The 16885-nt window shown below is 36.7% G+C and overlaps 1 protein-coding gene across 2 annotated transcripts in view; it reads right to left on the minus strand.

Moving 5' to 3' along the window:
- Positions 1–16215, minus strand: part of ATP6AP2 (ATPase H(+)-transporting accessory protein 2) — a 50967-nt gene extending 34752 nt beyond the window's left edge. For both annotated transcript variants that reach the window (XM_089108034.1, XM_089108033.1), the window contains exon 1: positions 16082–16215. In XM_089108034.1, coding sequence (XP_088964160.1) covers positions 16082–16142 — 61 coding nt within the window. In that variant the 5' untranslated portion in view covers positions 16143–16215. The remainder of the gene's footprint in view (positions 1–16081) is intronic.
- Between the last annotated feature and the right edge of the window lie 670 nt (positions 16216–16885).

Here is a 16885-nt window from a genome sequence, read left to right on the forward strand (position 1 = left end):
ATATTAAGCTTGAAGCTATTGGTATTAATACAAAAACTATTGACTGGGTGATGCTTTTCCTTAGTGATAGAAAACAAGCAGCCTTGCATATGAGCTTTGAGTCTAATGGCCCTTTATCTTCTCCACCAAATTACAATACAACAGCCCCAATGAGAAGTACCACAGTATTGTCTACAGATGTCCTTAAATGTTTATGAAAGTTGAATACTATCAAATCACCAGGACCTGATAATATACACCCCAGACTACTATCAGAAATTGCAGAAGTGATAGCAGACCCCCTCACAAGAATCTTCCAGACATCACTTACCACTAGAGAGCTACCAGCTGAATGAAAAGTAGCCAACATAATGCTGGTATTAAAAAAAAGGTGACTGCACCAAGCCTGATAATTATTGACCTATCAGTCTAACTTCAGCTGTTATTAAGATGCTTGAACACATAGTCAATCACTTAATTCTCAAACATTCAACCACCAACAAGATCTTGTTGCCTAAGCAGCATGGATTCCAGCCAGGAAAATCAATTGAAACAAACTTATTGGAATCATACAAAATAATTGTAAATCTGATTGGCCAAGGATAGCCAATCAACCCACTACTGCTAGACCTCAACAAGCCCTTTGATAAGGTACCCCACAGTCAACTGCACTCCAAACTATCAGCTGCTGACATCAATTCATCCCTGATAGACTGGCTAATGAATTTCCTCACCAACTGCAAGCAGAGAGTGTGTTTATTTGAGACATGTAGCCATCCAATCTACTCTGATGAGGCCATATTAGGCCTAATGAGTGAGGTACCACAGGTAGGACCTGTACTAGGCCAAACGTTTTTCCTGATGCACATCAATGACATTTCCTATCATGTGGATAACAATGTGCATTTGTTCAATGATGATGCTGAACTTTTTGGCAATGCAAACCCCCAGAAAATCCAACACAGCCTAGACAGGATACAAGATTGGACTCAAGACTGGCTTCTCCAATTCAATCAGGGCTTATCTTCCCCAGATGATGTGGCGCTTTTACAGGATGATTTAAATGCATTGGTTAATGGGTATAATTTAAATTCAATGACTATTAATCAAAGAAAATGTCATGTGGTGAATTATCAAGTGAATGCAGTGGCATACCAGTATTCTATTGATGAAGTTCCAATATGTTCTGTTGATTTCATTAGGGACCTTGGTATTGTTTTTGATAATCAATTGAGGTTTGGTAAAAAAAAAATATTAGATGTATCATGTAATCACAGTTTGCTTTGTATCAAAGGAAGGTTTAATCTGCAAAGCTTTACTAAGGTTTATAAGACAATGACACAACCAACAGTTGAATACTGCACATCTGTGTGGTATCCAACAAGAAAATCTGATTTACAGCTTATTGAAAAAGTACAAAAACAGACATCAAAATTTGTTCCTTATTTAAAGTGTTTGCCTTAAGAGCATAGACTAATACAAACAGAGCCTACCTTCTTTGCAATTCAAGAGGGACAGATTGGACTTAGTTAATATATTTCGGATTATTAAAGGTGTTGATAATTTGTCTTTTAGTGATTTCTATCAGTTTCGCCATTACTCACCCACATGACAGAATTCATTAAAATTGTATAAGAAAAGGGTTTTAAGAAAGGTTGGACAGGGGTCTTTTGTAAATTGGTCCATTAGATGATGGAACATGTTACCTGGCCATGTTGTTTTAAGAAATAATGTTACAGCTTTTAAAACAGCTTTGGTTGGAACCTCTTGCTATGAAGGGCAGTATATAGGTAGTACAAGTGACTCAATTATGCCTTTCCTTGAATGTCTAAGAAAACATTCTTTGTACAAGACCATAAATTTACCAACTAGATACGGGGATAGCCAAGTGCCTTCATTGCCTGATCTCGCTCTAGTTAGTGACCATGAGTCCGTCCTAAGTGTAGTACCTTTACCACCACTTGGTGCAAGTGACCATATTATCATAAGCTGTAGGTTTAGACTATACCCAAAAAGATTGTTATTTAGAAAACACATGTAGGGTGAATCAGGGAAAGTCCGACAGTGGAGTAAGTCCGATACCGACCTTCAATTTGTCTATGGTCTATTGTATCTGTGGAAGGCTTTCATATTTTCTTCCATATTAGTAGCAGTAGGCAACAGTGCCATCAACTTTCAGCAGAGTTAGCCCGCCTTCTGTTCAGAAGGTTTTGAAGTTTTTTGGACGGCGTTTTTTTAGGAACACAGGTAACTGACTTTACTTTAACTGATGCATTAGAGAGATACATAATTTTTTTCATTTCTTAGAAACTAGAAGACCAGGAGCATCTTCCTGATTTTTTAAAACAAGCTAATGTTATTAGTTGAACAGATAAGAGGGGTGTCGGTCTTACCCCCGAAAAAGCCCATCAGGGTAAAGTCCGACATGCCGGTCTTACCGCCTACGGGGGAAGTTTGGCTGAGGTGTCGGACTTACCCCATGTTACCAAAGATCGATATTTCAAATCGTAGAACAGATTCTAAGCTTTAGATAATAAGGGTTGAAGCCAGTAACTATCCTTAGATGGCTCTACTAACTTAGTGGAATGTAGTGTTGCGTTGATCATTCATGTATTGCAGAACTGTGCCTGCTTTCGTTTATCTTTCCCCCTTGTCATTTTTTTCCGTCTTAACCTTTACTTGTGACCTTCCGTGCAAAAAGTGTAGCAAAGTAGAAATGCTACTTGGCAGGTATCAAATTTGTTGGCAGATTTTGTCTGAAAATGCCATTCTTACATATAAAATATTTTTGCTCAAAGAAAACGGCCAAAACACAAGTCGTGCTCCGCCGTGCAAAAAGTGGGATAGCTTAGTAGCAGTGCTGCTTGACAGTTTTCATGGCCTAGTAAAATTTGTTGGCAGATTTTTTCAAAAATACCAGTGCTTCCACTATCCCCGAATTTTTGGGGATTTCCCCCAAAATCTGTCTTCTCATAAACATTCTCAAAATCGGTTCCCCAAAAATCCCCTTTCTTTCAGGGTTGCCATCCCTAGTGATTTATCACTGATGACAATCCACCCCTAGTAACTTATGACTTTCACTTGATTTGACATAATTTTTCACTACTTTCAAAATTTTATGTCTCAATTATTTACTACACATCAAAACAAGACATAGATCATTGAATTACTGACCTTTCTTCCTATGCTAGTAAAAGTATACTGACCTTTTTATAGTTGTAGTATAGTGATCAATGAATATTAAGAATGCAGTTGGGTGTGTATTATTTTTATAATACCAATATCATTGGAGTGTACAACTCAATCCATAAACTATCAGCAGTAAGCTATATACTGTATACTTGAGACTTTGAATATTATACACTATTGCAATATTAGAGTAAATATGAGACAGTACTTTAATATGATTAAATATGATTCAGAAAACTATTGATATTCCTAACCGCAAGCTATACTAACTTACATTTATTACTTTTCTGCAAATTTTACCTATAGAAATACTTTTTGCTCAAAGAAAAGCTGTCAAAACACGGATTTTGCTGCTAAAGTGGTGGAAGCTTTTGGAATTCTGCTACTGGCAGTTTTGGAATTTTTGGCACACCTGCTTGTGACAGGTTTTCGAATACATTCATCATCAATTCATTCATAATTCCCTTTGAATAAATTCATCCATTCATTCATAATTCCTTTGTCTTTTCTAGATGCCTAGAAATTATGTTTGGAAAAAACAACGCGGGGTTGGAGGAACATATGATGCAACTCAGCTACAAAACATTCTATCAGAGATATCTTCAAAGAGAATGTCTATTCTACAGGCTTCCAAAGTGTTTCAGATACAGCGTACCACCTTGCATGGCCGTTTCATGAAGAAGACATAAGTTAAAAAGCCAGTTTGCCGTGTAGGGAGGAGCCAAGAAATTCCTGCTGAAATATAAAAGGATATGGCTCAGGGTCTCCGAATACTTGAAAAGTGGGGCATAGGTCTCAGCAAGCAGGAATTTCTTGACCAAGTCCAAGACTATTTCATCAAGAACAAAGTTCAAACAAGATTTAAGGACAACCAACCTGGTTTTGACTAAAGAAACCAGAAAGGTTAGAAAACAAAAGATTTTTGCAGCAATATGACCCCTTTATAATGTATGGTTTTTATGAGCTGTTGTATGAAACTGCCACGGCGATGGATATTCTTGACAAGCCCCAATGCTGGTTTAATTTGGACGAGACATCTTTCTGCAGGGATCCTGGCAACACGAAAGTTGCTGGAGCCAAAGGCTCACCAACCACTCGTAGAACAGGTGGTAAAGGACGTGAAAATACAACTTTCTTGGCTTGTATCAGTGCAAACGGAGAAAAACTCCCACCTCTAATAGTTTTCTCTGCAAAGAATACCTGGACCTCAAGGATACCTGTAGAGGGAGCTTACCCTGGTACATCTTACTCATCTACCAAGAAAGGGTGGATGATGTCTGATCTCTTTATGAACTGGTTTGAATTCCAGTTTCTTCCTCATCTAAAGGGAAAGGCACTTCTCATCTTAGATGGACATGGCTCACATCTTTCTCTTGATCTTGTCAAACTTGCAAACGAAAATAACGTGACAATTCTCAAGCTACCTCCACATGCATCCCACATGCTTCAACCCCTCGATAAAGTGGTTTTCAAGGGAATGAAAGTGTCTTCTGATCAGAATCTCGCGAAATGGCAGAGGGAGCACCCTGGCGACATTCTGTCAAAGAAGGATTTTGTGTAGCTCTTATCAAAGGTATGGGATACCTATCTTACTCCTAGTCTGATCGAAAAGTCGTTCAAAGCAACTGGAATCTTCGATCTGAGTGTTCCAATGAGAGTAAACCCATCCGTAATTGACCAAACCAAGTTTGAACCTACCAAGTTGAGACGCTATGCACAAATGAAAAAGGAGTAAGAGGAAAATTCAGGCACATCTAAAGTCACAACCGACGTCAACACCGAACTAGAAAAAATTGCCTTTTCTGTTACCTTTAGTCCGAGGAAGTTACTTGGCAACCAATTAAAAACTTTTGAAGAGATTCTTCTTGACTCAATCAAGCGGCCCGACCTACAATCAGTTTCAGGAATAGAAAAACGGACAAAAATTGCTAGAGAGGCAGAAGTGATAACATCAAAAGAACATCTAGAGGTGCTTAAGAGGGAAGAAAATCTGAAAGCAAAAGGCAAAGGGAAGAAGAAAAGTTCAGATGGGAAGGGTATAAAATCGACAAAAAAATTCTTCCTAAGAGGGAAGCCAATAGAGATTCGAGTGATAGTGAATCAGACACTAGCCTTGAACTTGGCTCTGATGAGGATGATCAGAGTATTCAAGATACTATTCAAGAAGGTGACAGTGATGACAAGGAGACACCCAGTAAGCAAAAGATTGTTCCCAAGCTAAATGAGTACTATGTAGTTAGATACGATGCCAGGAATGACGAACAAGGTTGGTACATAGGAAGGGTTCTAGACTTTCCAGACGAGGGAAAAGTTAAGCTCAAGTTTCTTCACTGCTAGAGCCTTGCCACCTACTCTTTCAATTGGCCAAAGAAAGACGATATTGATACTGTGGATAACAAATACATTTTTACAGGACCAGTAAACTTAGTGGGAACATGACCATTTGAAATACCCCAAATCCGTAAGGTTATTGTATTGTAAAAGGCAGTTACTGGCAAACGTCAGTAGATCTTTGTTTTATGCCCATACACGTAAGCTACAACATATATGAGTAACTTTTTGTATCTGAAGTCAAACCATAATTTGTGTGATATGTTTTTCTTTTTTAACATACAAACAATCATTTTCATTCAGTGATTTGTGAACCTCGGCTATGATACTTGTAACGTTTATCTGTTGGGTAAGTCCAACACTGTCGGAGTTACCCCACAACAGCAGAAGAAAGTATGGCCAGGCCTTTTGATGCCAGTCAGTTTGACATAAAAATTGTTTGCTTATGGACTTATAGTGATTCCTTGATGCCCTTTAAGATGGTGAAGTCATATTTGAGACCTGGTGATGGGTTAAAAACACAGTATATGGGAAAATCAGAAAGTGAGTAATATGGGAAACTGCTGTAAAAAAAAGGTTGATATCAGTATCACCTCTGTTGTGGGAAAAATACTTGAAAGCATAGTTAACTCTGCAGTCATTCAACATCTGACTCAAAATAAGCTGTTGTCCCCATGGCAGCATGGTTTCTGCTCCATCAAATCAGTTGAAACCAACTTTATTGATGCATATGACTATGTTACCAAACTTATAGACAAGGGTTTCCCAGTTGACATGATTTTGCTGGACTTTTCTAAAGCATTTGATAAGGTTTGATACAGGCAACTGCATATTAAGCTTGAAGCTATTGGTATTAATACAGAAACTACTGACTGGGTGATGCTTTTCCTTAGTAATAGAAAACAAGCAGTTAAAGTCTTGGGGACAATGGACAATCATTTCTCTCTGATGTTGCAGAAGTGCAGTACAGTACCTCAAGGCATAGTCCTGGTCTCAACTTTATCTAATATTTTCATTAATGATGCACCTTGTAACATTAAAAATAAGGTAACCCTTTATGCAGATGATTCAAAGGTAATTGGTTCAGTTGAAAGTTCAGGAAAAATAGAAACCATTCAAGCAGACTGGGACTCATTTACTTGCTGGGCAGGGACTTGGAAGCTGAAGTTCAATGTCCAGAAATGCAATGTTATCAACTTTGGTAATAAAAATTCAAGACACCAGTTCTCAATTGAGTCAATGGACAAAACAAGGCAACCTTTTGTCAGTAGCCATGCTGAACATGATCTGGGTCTATTAGTTGATGAACAGCTAAAGTTTAGTTTGCATGCCCAGACTGTGGCAGCAAAGGCCAGTAAGACTTGGTATATTAAAGAGAACTTTCAGTGGTTGTTCACCATCAGTTATTTAAAAACTCTATAAAGGTTTTATTCAACCTAAGCTAGAGTTTGGCATGTGCATTGCCAACCCAATTAATAAATCTGACTAAGAAACTCAAGAAGCAGTTCAGAGGCATACAACTAAATGCATCTGAGGTTTCTATAACATTCTATACCACTCCCGGCTGGAAAAAATAAATTTACCCTCACTGACTTATTGCCAAAAGAGAGGGGATATGATTATGGTATTCAAGCTGCTCAACCATAAATAACTTATCCCAAATGTCTCTCAACCAGATGTCTCTTCAAGGACAAGAGGACATGATCAAAAACTTTTCAAGAAGCATGCCAACTCAAGGTTACATAACAAATTATTTTCTAATTGGGTGGTGAATACTCGTTAAACCAGGAACAATCACTTCTACCAGTATTGAGTCATTCAAATCACCAGTTGACAAGGAATGGTGCAACGAGCCCTGGCGATTATTTTGGGACTCACCTGATCAGTCAGCACACAATCTTCACTGACTGGCAATTACAGGACCCTTCCTATCACTGACAAGTGCAATTTAAGGTAATATATAACCATAATATTTATGGCATTTGTTAGTGTTGGGTGATAATTTGATTAAACAAAATATCAATATTTTTACTTTCAATAATCAATATATTGATATCCATATTTCTTATCATTTTTTTGTTCAGATTAACTTTAAGGTCTGGCAAAATTCAATAACAAAGCAATTCAATAACAAAAAGAGCATTTAACACAATTATTTTCCAAATTTTGAATAAAATACAGAAAAACTTCTATTAAATGAACAAACATTACAAAATACCTAGTTTGGAATTACTTGGAACCACAATAACAAAAACAAATCACTGGCTATATTTGGCTATTCAAATCAGCAAATTTTCCACTGAGAATTGGTTCATCCTTTTAATGATTAAATAAATAAAAAATCGTTTTTTTTTTCAACTGAAAGTAACGAGCAGCACTAAAACTTAAAAGAACAGAAATTGTTCTGTATATGAAGGGTATAACTTCTCCTCAAAATCCTGTTCTCCATGCTAAAGTTTTTCTTGTATTTTTAAAATCTCTTTACTCTAATTAGATGGCTCTTGTGTTTCAGGAGTTCTTTATAAATAATTGGGACAACAAGTAAAAATTAATGTAAAGAGCAAGGTATTGAACGGGGGGATTTGCCCTCATATATGGGATAATTTTCGTTTGTCTTAAGCTTTAATATTGCTTCTTAGATTTAGTTGAAAAATTAGTTTTTTATTTATTTAATTTCTTGGGGGGGGGGGAGATTCATGGAAAATATTCTCCCTGCTCAATGTCTCAATGGAAAGTTTGTCCCCCCTAAAATTTCTCCAAGGAGAATCTCCCCTGCGGAAAATCTACTGCCCCCCATGGAAAATCCCCCAGACAAGTGCAACTCCTTTGAAAGTTTTCCCTGCTCAATTTTCCCAGAATATCTCTATATATAAAATTAAATTTGCAAAGAGAAAGTTAATCAAATAAAATGAATTTTGTATAAGAATTCTGGCAAATTCCCCTGTGAATTCCCTTTGATAGTTCTTCCTTAGAAACTTCTCTCCCCATGAAAAATTCTCCCTTGTAAAATCCCTCCCCCCACAGGAAACTCCCCCACATAAAATTCACCCTCCCCCAAAAATGTCTGTTTATTTCCCAATAACATAAACTATATGTAAACACTTGACAAATTCCATAAATTAAAACTTTTTTCTCCACAGACCTGCAGGGTCATGTCATCTCCAGAGGTATGATACTTGACCTTTCAACTATGCTGATTGAAACGGCTGTCTCAAAATTTTGATTGGATGATTTTGGTTAAAAAAAGACCATGGGAGGGAAGGGCAATCTAGTTGCCCTCCAATCAGTTTGGTCACAAAATGGGGAGCTAGAATTGTAATTTCCATTTCAGCAAGCCCTCTCCTGATTTTATATGACTATTAGTTCAATACAATCATCCTTGCAAAAAGTTTCATGTTTTACATTTTGGTTGCTATTTGGCTGAGTTGCTCCTTACTTAAAGTATGTAACCACAAACTATTTGATTAGCTAATCAGGCTTGGAATCCACTCCCAGAAAGAATATAGATGGCAGGCATGGACAATAATTTTAAGACAACTTTGTATAGGTATTTCTGAGACCCACATTACAAGACTCCCACAACTTGAGTGGCTTAGTTTTTCTTGGAACTAAAGATTCCCTACTGAAAATCTAGAGAACTATGACAGATGCAGCTGCTGACAAAGCTTGTCTTGCATTGACTACTAAAACTTCATCACGTGATCCTCAAAAACTGGCTTGACTCTGCCCTTGTATCCACTGATACAGATTCCAGTAAGGCCCAAACCATGTATTTTACTAATTTACTGTCAACTTGGAGAAGACTGTCAGGGTAACATACAATCAGAGGCAACACTATAGCGTTGCCTATAGTAAAGGCCATATGGTTCCAATGTTTTATTATTTATTTATTATTATTTTTTTCCCAGAGGCAGAGGGGTCGTCGTAAAACTTCAAAGGGGGCTCATTCGATTGAAAATCGAGAGTTCTAGTGCCCTTTTTAAGGGTCAAAAGCGATTGGAAGGCAACAAACACCCCTTCCATGCCAACGAGTTTCCCAAAGACATTCAATCAAAATTTTGAGATACGGTAATCATTTTGTTCTACACATTTGATTTCCAGATAGAAATTGTATTTTTGAGGAGGAAACTTGCCCAAAGCCCTCGGGGCGAGGGTTGTAAGTTATTCCCTGGGGGCATATAAGCTTTTTATAGAAAGCTTTGTTGTAGAAACTTCAAAAAGGGCTCATTTGATTGGAAATTCAAGGGCTTGTGCCCTTTTTAATAGTCGAAAGTGATTGGAGGGCAACTAACCCCCCTCTCATGCCCACCTTTTCCCCAAAAAAAAATCCAATCAAAATTTTTAGATAGCCATTTTGTTCAATATGGTTGAAAATTCTGGAAATTAGGTCTTTGAGGATGACAACCCCCCAAAACCCTCAGGGCAAGGGTTGTAAGTTATGGCCTGGGGCATCCAAGGTTTTATAGAAAGCATTGTTGTAGAAACTTCAAAAAGGGCTGATTCGATTGGAAATTTAAATGGCTAGGGCCCTTTTTAATAGTCGAAAGTGACTGGAAGGCAACTAACACCCCTTCCACGCCCACCATTTTCCCAAACACTTTCAATAAAGATTTTGAGATAGCCATTTTGTTCAACGTACTTGAAAATTCTGGAACTTATATCTTTGAGCACAACACTCCCCCCCCCCAAGGTCTTCAGGGCAAGGATTATAAATTATGCCCTGGGGGCATATATGGTTCTTATGGAAGAAATGCTTGTATAAACTTCAGAGAGAGCTCGTTTGATTCGAAATTAAAGGTTCTAGTTCACTTTTTAAGTGTCAAAAAATATTGGAGGGTAACGAGCCCCTCCCCCCCTGCCCTTTTGCCCCAAATGCATCCGATAAGAAATTTTGAGATAGCTATTTTGTTAAAAATAGTTCAAAGATCATATAACAAAAACTCCAGTGTCAACAGAACCCCCCAGGGCCCAGGGGCAGGCATTGTAAGTTATACTCTGGGGGCACATATGGTTCTTATGGAAGGGATGCTTGTATAAACTACAAAGAGGGCTCATTTGAATGGAAATTAAAAGTTCTGTTTCACTTTTTAAGTCAAAAGAGATTGGAGGGTACCTAGCCCCCCCCCCTCCACACCCTTTTTCTCAAACCCATCTAATAAGAACTTTCAGATACCCATTTTAAAAAAAATAGTTCAAAGACCATATAATGAAAACTCCAGGGTCAATACAGCCCCCGAGGGCCCAAAGGCAGGCGTTGTAAGTTATGCCCTGGGGGAATATATGGTTCTTATGGAAGGGATGCTCTTAAAAACTTCAGAGAGGGCTCATTTGATTGGAAATTGAAAGTTCTAGTTCAGTTTTTGAGAGTCAAAAGAGATTAAAGGGCAACTAGACCCCCCCCCATGCCTCTTTTTTTCCCAAATGCATCCAATTATAATTTTTAGATAGACATTATGTTAAAAATTGTTCAAAATTCAGATAACAAAAACTCAGGTGTCAACACAACTCTCCAGGGCCCAGGGGCAGGCATTGTAAGTTATGCCCTGAGGCATATATGGTTCTTATGAAAGGGGTGCTTGTATAAAATGCAGAGGGCTCATTTGATTGGAAATTTAAAGTTTGAGCTCACTTTTTAATAGTCAAAAGATACCCGAGGGCAACTAGCCCCCCCCCTCCATGCCTTCTTTTTCCAAACCCATCTTATGAAAATTTTTAGAAAGACATTTTGTAAAAAAAAAAAAAAAAAAAAATAGTTGAAAGGTTGGATAAGAAAAACTCTGGAGTCAATGCAACCCCCCAGGGCCTGGGAGAAGGCATTCTAAGTTATGCCCTAAGGGCATGTATGGTTCTTATGAAAGGGATGTTTGTATAAACTTCATAGAGGGCTGATTTGATTTGAAAGTTCTAGTTCACTTTTTGAGAGTCAAGAGATTTAAGGGCAACTAGCTCCCCCCTCCCATGCCTTTTTTCCCCAAACCCATCTGCTAGAAATTTTGAGATAGCCAGTTTGTTTTAAAATTGTTAAAAAATTAGATATCAAGACTCTGGTGTCACCACAACCCCCCAGGGGGTAGGCGTTGTAAGTGTTTTCCTGGGGGCGTGTATGGTTCTTATGAAAGGAATACTCGTATAAACTACAGAGAGGGCTCATTTGATTGGACATTGAAAGTTCTAGTTCACTTTTTAAGAGTCAAAATATATCCAAGGGCAACTAGCTCTGCCCCCCCCCCCAAACACCCTTTTTTCCCCAAGCCTATCCAATAAAAAATTTAAAATAGCCATTTCATTAAAAATAATTCAAAGGTCAGATAAGAAAAACTCCTGTGTCAATGCAACCCCCCCATGGCCCAGAGGCAGGCATTGTAAGTAATGCTTGGGGGGCATATACTCGTTTTTATGGAAGGGATGCTTGTATAAACTTTGGAGAGGGTTCAATTTGATTCGAAATTGAAAGTTCTTGTTCACTTTTTAAGAGTCAAAAGAGATTGGAGGGCAACTAGCCCCCCTGTCCCCCTCCACACCCTAAATGCATCAGATAAATATTTTGAGACACACATTTTGTTAAAAATAGTTCAAAGGTCAGATAACAAAAACTCATGTGTCAACACAGCCCCCCAGGGCCTGAGGGTAGGCATTGTAAGTTATGCCCTAGGGGCATATATGGTGGTTATGGAAGGGATGCTAGTATAAACTTCATAGAGGGCTCATTTGATTGGAAATTGAAAGTTGTAATTCAGTTTTTAAGAGTAAAAACTGATCAGAGGGCAGCTTGCCTCCCCCCACACTCCATTTATTTTTTCCAGATGCACTTCATATAGAAGGGGTTGTTGGATAAACTTCAAAGGGGGCAAACTTTTTTCACTTTGATGTTGTTACTTTGATACCAGTTTTGATACTTTGATGAACATTTTATTTTTTGTTAAAGTTTGATTTTGAAATAAGGAATTTTTAAAAACTTGAAACTTTTTGCAATCAAATACAAACAAAATTAGAAAAAAAAACTTTCCAAAAAATAAGTTTTTCAAAAAAAAAAAGTAAAGGCCATTTTAAACTTAAGCTCAGCAGATACAAATACCTCTTAAAATTCAAACTCAAAACAGCTAGAAATTACTATTAAAGAATAAATGAAACCAAAAACAAACAGAAATTAAATAAACAATCACAGGAAAAAACATACAACAACTAACAATGTAAATGAATAAATAGATCTTAAAGCAAGTAATGCTTAGATTGAATATTAAAATCAAGCTTAAAATGAAAAAAAAATTGCTATTGAAGTATAAATGAAACTTAAAATGAACAAAAAATAAAAAAACGATCAATGGAAACAAACATACAATAGATATTAATGTAAATGATAAATCTTAAAACAAGTGAAGCTTAAATTGAATATGCAAATCAAGCTTGAAACAAACAAAAATCACTACAAGCAAGAGTTTGGGTATTGCCTCCTTCTCTCACTGTAAAAGTCTATAACCTACTGTGTCATTGGCACTTTACTGAAAACTATATGAATCATGAACAGTCTTGGAAAGTATAAACAACATCAAATTGAATATTTGATATATAATAATATTAGTTGTTGAAAGATTCATCATTTCAAGAATTTATTTCACTCTAATTTTATTTTCAATGCTGTAAGAACTGGAAAAGAAAATATTTGTAATATAATTAGTTTTCAGTGAAGCCCCAATGACACAGTAGGCTTTTGGTTTTATTTACAGTTAAGGAAGGGGACAGTATTCAAACTCTTGTTTGTAGTGAAACTATATTTGTCTTGAACAACATTAGAAAGAACTAATAAATTAAACTGAATATTTGATGTATAATGATACTAATTGCTGAAAGCTCATCAGTTCAAAATCTTACTATAATTTTAATGTTTATTTTCAATATTAAGTACAAAAGAAAATATTTTTAATAAAATTGGTTTTCAGTAAAGCACCAATGACACAGTAGGTTTTAATAGTAATTATTGGTTGTTTTGAGTTTGAATTTTAACAGGTATTTGTATCTGCTGAGCTTATGTTTAAAATGGCCTTTACTTTTCTTTGAAAAACTTATTGTTTGGAAATTTTTTAATTAATTTCTAGAAATGCAGATTGAGGTATGTGGCAATCATGAAGAGTATGATCTGAACAAGGCCTATAAGCTAAGACAGGTATTTTATCTAGCCAAGCCTTTTGGAGGTTCTCAGCAACATTTGACAGCCCACCCTCACTAAACATAGTTTGAGAACCAGCTAAGCCATCTTATAGATACAATTCTGCATGCTGTGTATCTTCATATATGAGTCAGTACATTGAATAGGTTATTCTTCTTCTTGACCATGTGCAAAACCATTTTTTATGTTGTATCTTTTCTGCTGGACATTCACTGGTAGATACCAGAAAAAGCTGAAACAATATTTGTTTTTATATCAATATTGCCCAACACTAGCATTTGTATGATTTGTTTTACTCAGAGCCTCTAAAAAGATTTTAATAAATTTCTCTCTTTGTGCATTCTGATGTGTTTTTTTTTGTAATGTGTTCAGCCTAAGGAGTTTATTAGTTAATAGTGGTACCAATCAAACCCCAGGGGTTCAGTTCATGTATATTGTCTTTTGTGCATTGTTGCTTATTTTTTGTTTACTGTTAATTTGTAACAAGACAAGCCTGTGGCTTACTCCATTTTTTATTTAAAATAAAAATAAATAAATAAAATAATACAACCAAATGCTGATAATACAAAATACAACCAAATAATACAAAATGCACCTTAAACCCAATAACTGAATGGCTACCCACTCAATTTTAAATCCCATAATTAAAATGAGGGAGCATCTACAGAATAGAGAAGAAGAAAGAGACCTTGGTGTTAAAGGACCATTAGTAGCCAAGAGGGAACAATATTCAAAAAACTTTTAAAGGCTCAAATTAGACCCCATCTCAATTTTGGCATGTGCCTGGCTGGTCTCTCTTGCCAGAAAATGTAAGTCTTATGTAAAATGCAAGCAACAAAGTGCAAGAAAAGCCCAAAATAATCTTCACATGAAGACTGCCTCAAGCAACTCAAGCTACCTACCCTTCTCTACAGATATGTGTGTAGCAATATGATGCTGACTTATAGACTCCAAAAAGAAAACTCTACCATCTTTATGGACAACTGCAGTACCAGTCCTCATCTCACTAGAAGACACTTAACGAAGCAACTAACATTAAGCTCCAGGTCAAGAATCCATTAAATGTACTTTTAAAAGTCATTAACCACTGGAATGAATTGAAGAATTCCACTGTCAGTCCTCTCTCTATCCAGTCCTTCAAATACCAACTTGACAAGGAGTGAGAGAAGAGGCAGTGGAGATTTGACTGGGAGTCACCAACTCAAGAGCACTACCAGGTCCAGAGGGCCTTAAAGCTCTCAAATGGAGTCATAGTCTACTAGATCTGTTAGCATTAAGTTAAACTCAAATAACCTATACTTAAGCTATAATAAAAGAGGAGTTTTAGTTTATATAAAAAATAATATGAAAGCAAGAAATATCATGCCAAATATTTTAATTCAGATGAAATGTCCCTGAGTCCACACACAGGAAGTAGCACCACAAGAGTACCTATTCAGCAATGTTCTATAGGAGAACCATAACCACATTGTTGTAGGCTAGACAAATAGGCCTATGATTTACAGTTGCTCTAACCTGTAATTAAAGGTAAAAGGTCATTTAATGTTCAAAAAATTTTGAGCCATGTCAAGGATTCTTCTTAAATTTTAAATCCTGTCCAATCTCTAATACTATAGAGATTGGAACCAAGCAAAGGTATGAGGCTCAAGACCTTTTTATCTACCTTATTTGAAAAGCATTTCTATTTCTATGGGTATAGGCCTAGTCTAGCTTTTCTAGCTAAAATATTATAAAAGACCCTCAAAGGTCAGTATAAATTGAAGAGGTAAGGATTGGATGTAGCTAGCCTACTTCACAATACCATCATTAAGGCTCTGGATTTGGTAAATTTCTACCAAATCATATTATTGACTTAGCCTATGCATAAAGTGAATATACCCCTTGATGCCTTTTGTTATGCTGATTACAAATATAGTAATCATTTCTATCAGAAATGAATTTCAGCCCCCGCCCTATATATACCAATTCAGGGTATAGATTTCTACAACCTAACCAAACCCTGAATTGGCAAATATAGGGGGGAATTCATTTCCAATAGAAATGATTATTATATTTGTAATCAGCATAAAAAAGGCATCGAATGGTGTATTCACTTTATTCCTAACTCAATAATATGATTTGGTAGAAATTTACCCTGGATTCATTCCTAGGCTAGAAGCTTCATTAACCTTACTCAACTACTTTCCAAGAGAGCCAAAAGCTCTTCAAGTAGAATTTTGTCTTTTTAGAGATCCTTCCAAAATAGCATTGGTCTATGTATTAGGCTATCTTAAAACTTTGATCTGATGCCATAATGAATTTCCTTGTCCCTTGTGTAGATAGGCTATAATGAGATGTAGCCTAGGGATCTAGCTGGTTATCACGGAGCTTCACTACATGCCTATAGTTTTTTTTGAAAATAGAGAATATTTGGCCTACCAAGAGATCTAGAGAGGAAAAACAAAGAAAAATGCAAAATCCAATCCATATTCTGAAGCATTATTGAATATTTTAAACTGCAGTCACATGAGCGTCAAGTTCTGCCCTCTAGGAAAACATTAAGCTAGATGTCAATGAGGTAATGCAGTCTCCTGCTATGCTGCCATCACCTTTTTGCATTGCATAATATTTGCAAGCTATAGGTAATCTGCAAAAGTGATAGCTTGATTAAAGCTACATCTTTTCGTTTTGGAATTGTATTATACCTCATGTGCTCACTTCCAGGAACTTATGGAGAATAAGTATCTTGATGTGAATTTTTGTTATGCGTTAGACTCCTTTTTACTAAGATGGTGAGAGTGGACCCACTATCCCTGGATTGGGGCGCAGGACTTCAAGGTCCATTGCCTTCACGCCCCCCAAAATACGCTCCATTTGTGGCTGGGGGGCCAATAATAGATTTGGCCTCCCCACCCTTACCATAAATCTTGCCAACTGTCGAATTTCTCTTTCTTTCATTATATTCTATAGCTTGACAATAACATAATGAAACATATCTTCTTCTTCTATTTCACAGCAGGCGGGCTCTTCAGTCGATACTATATAGCCCTTTTCCTTTTGCTTCACTCTGTGGGCTACAGAGCTACTGGCTTGGTATATCAAGCCGGTGTCTAATTCTAACTGGACATTCTTCTATCAGATGGGCTCTTTTTTACATATTAGCCATCTCACACTTTTGACATAATATGAATTCAGCGTGGGAAAGATGTTTCCCAAAATGTCCAATTTTGGACAGTTTGGGAA

The sequence above is a fragment of the Artemia sp. Qi Xiang Cuo genome, chromosome 2 (genome assembly GCF_049724085.1).
Source record: "Artemia sp. Qi Xiang Cuo chromosome 2, ASM4972408v1, whole genome shotgun sequence".
NCBI lineage: Eukaryota > Metazoa > Arthropoda > Branchiopoda > Anostraca > Artemiidae > Artemia > Artemia sp. Qi Xiang Cuo.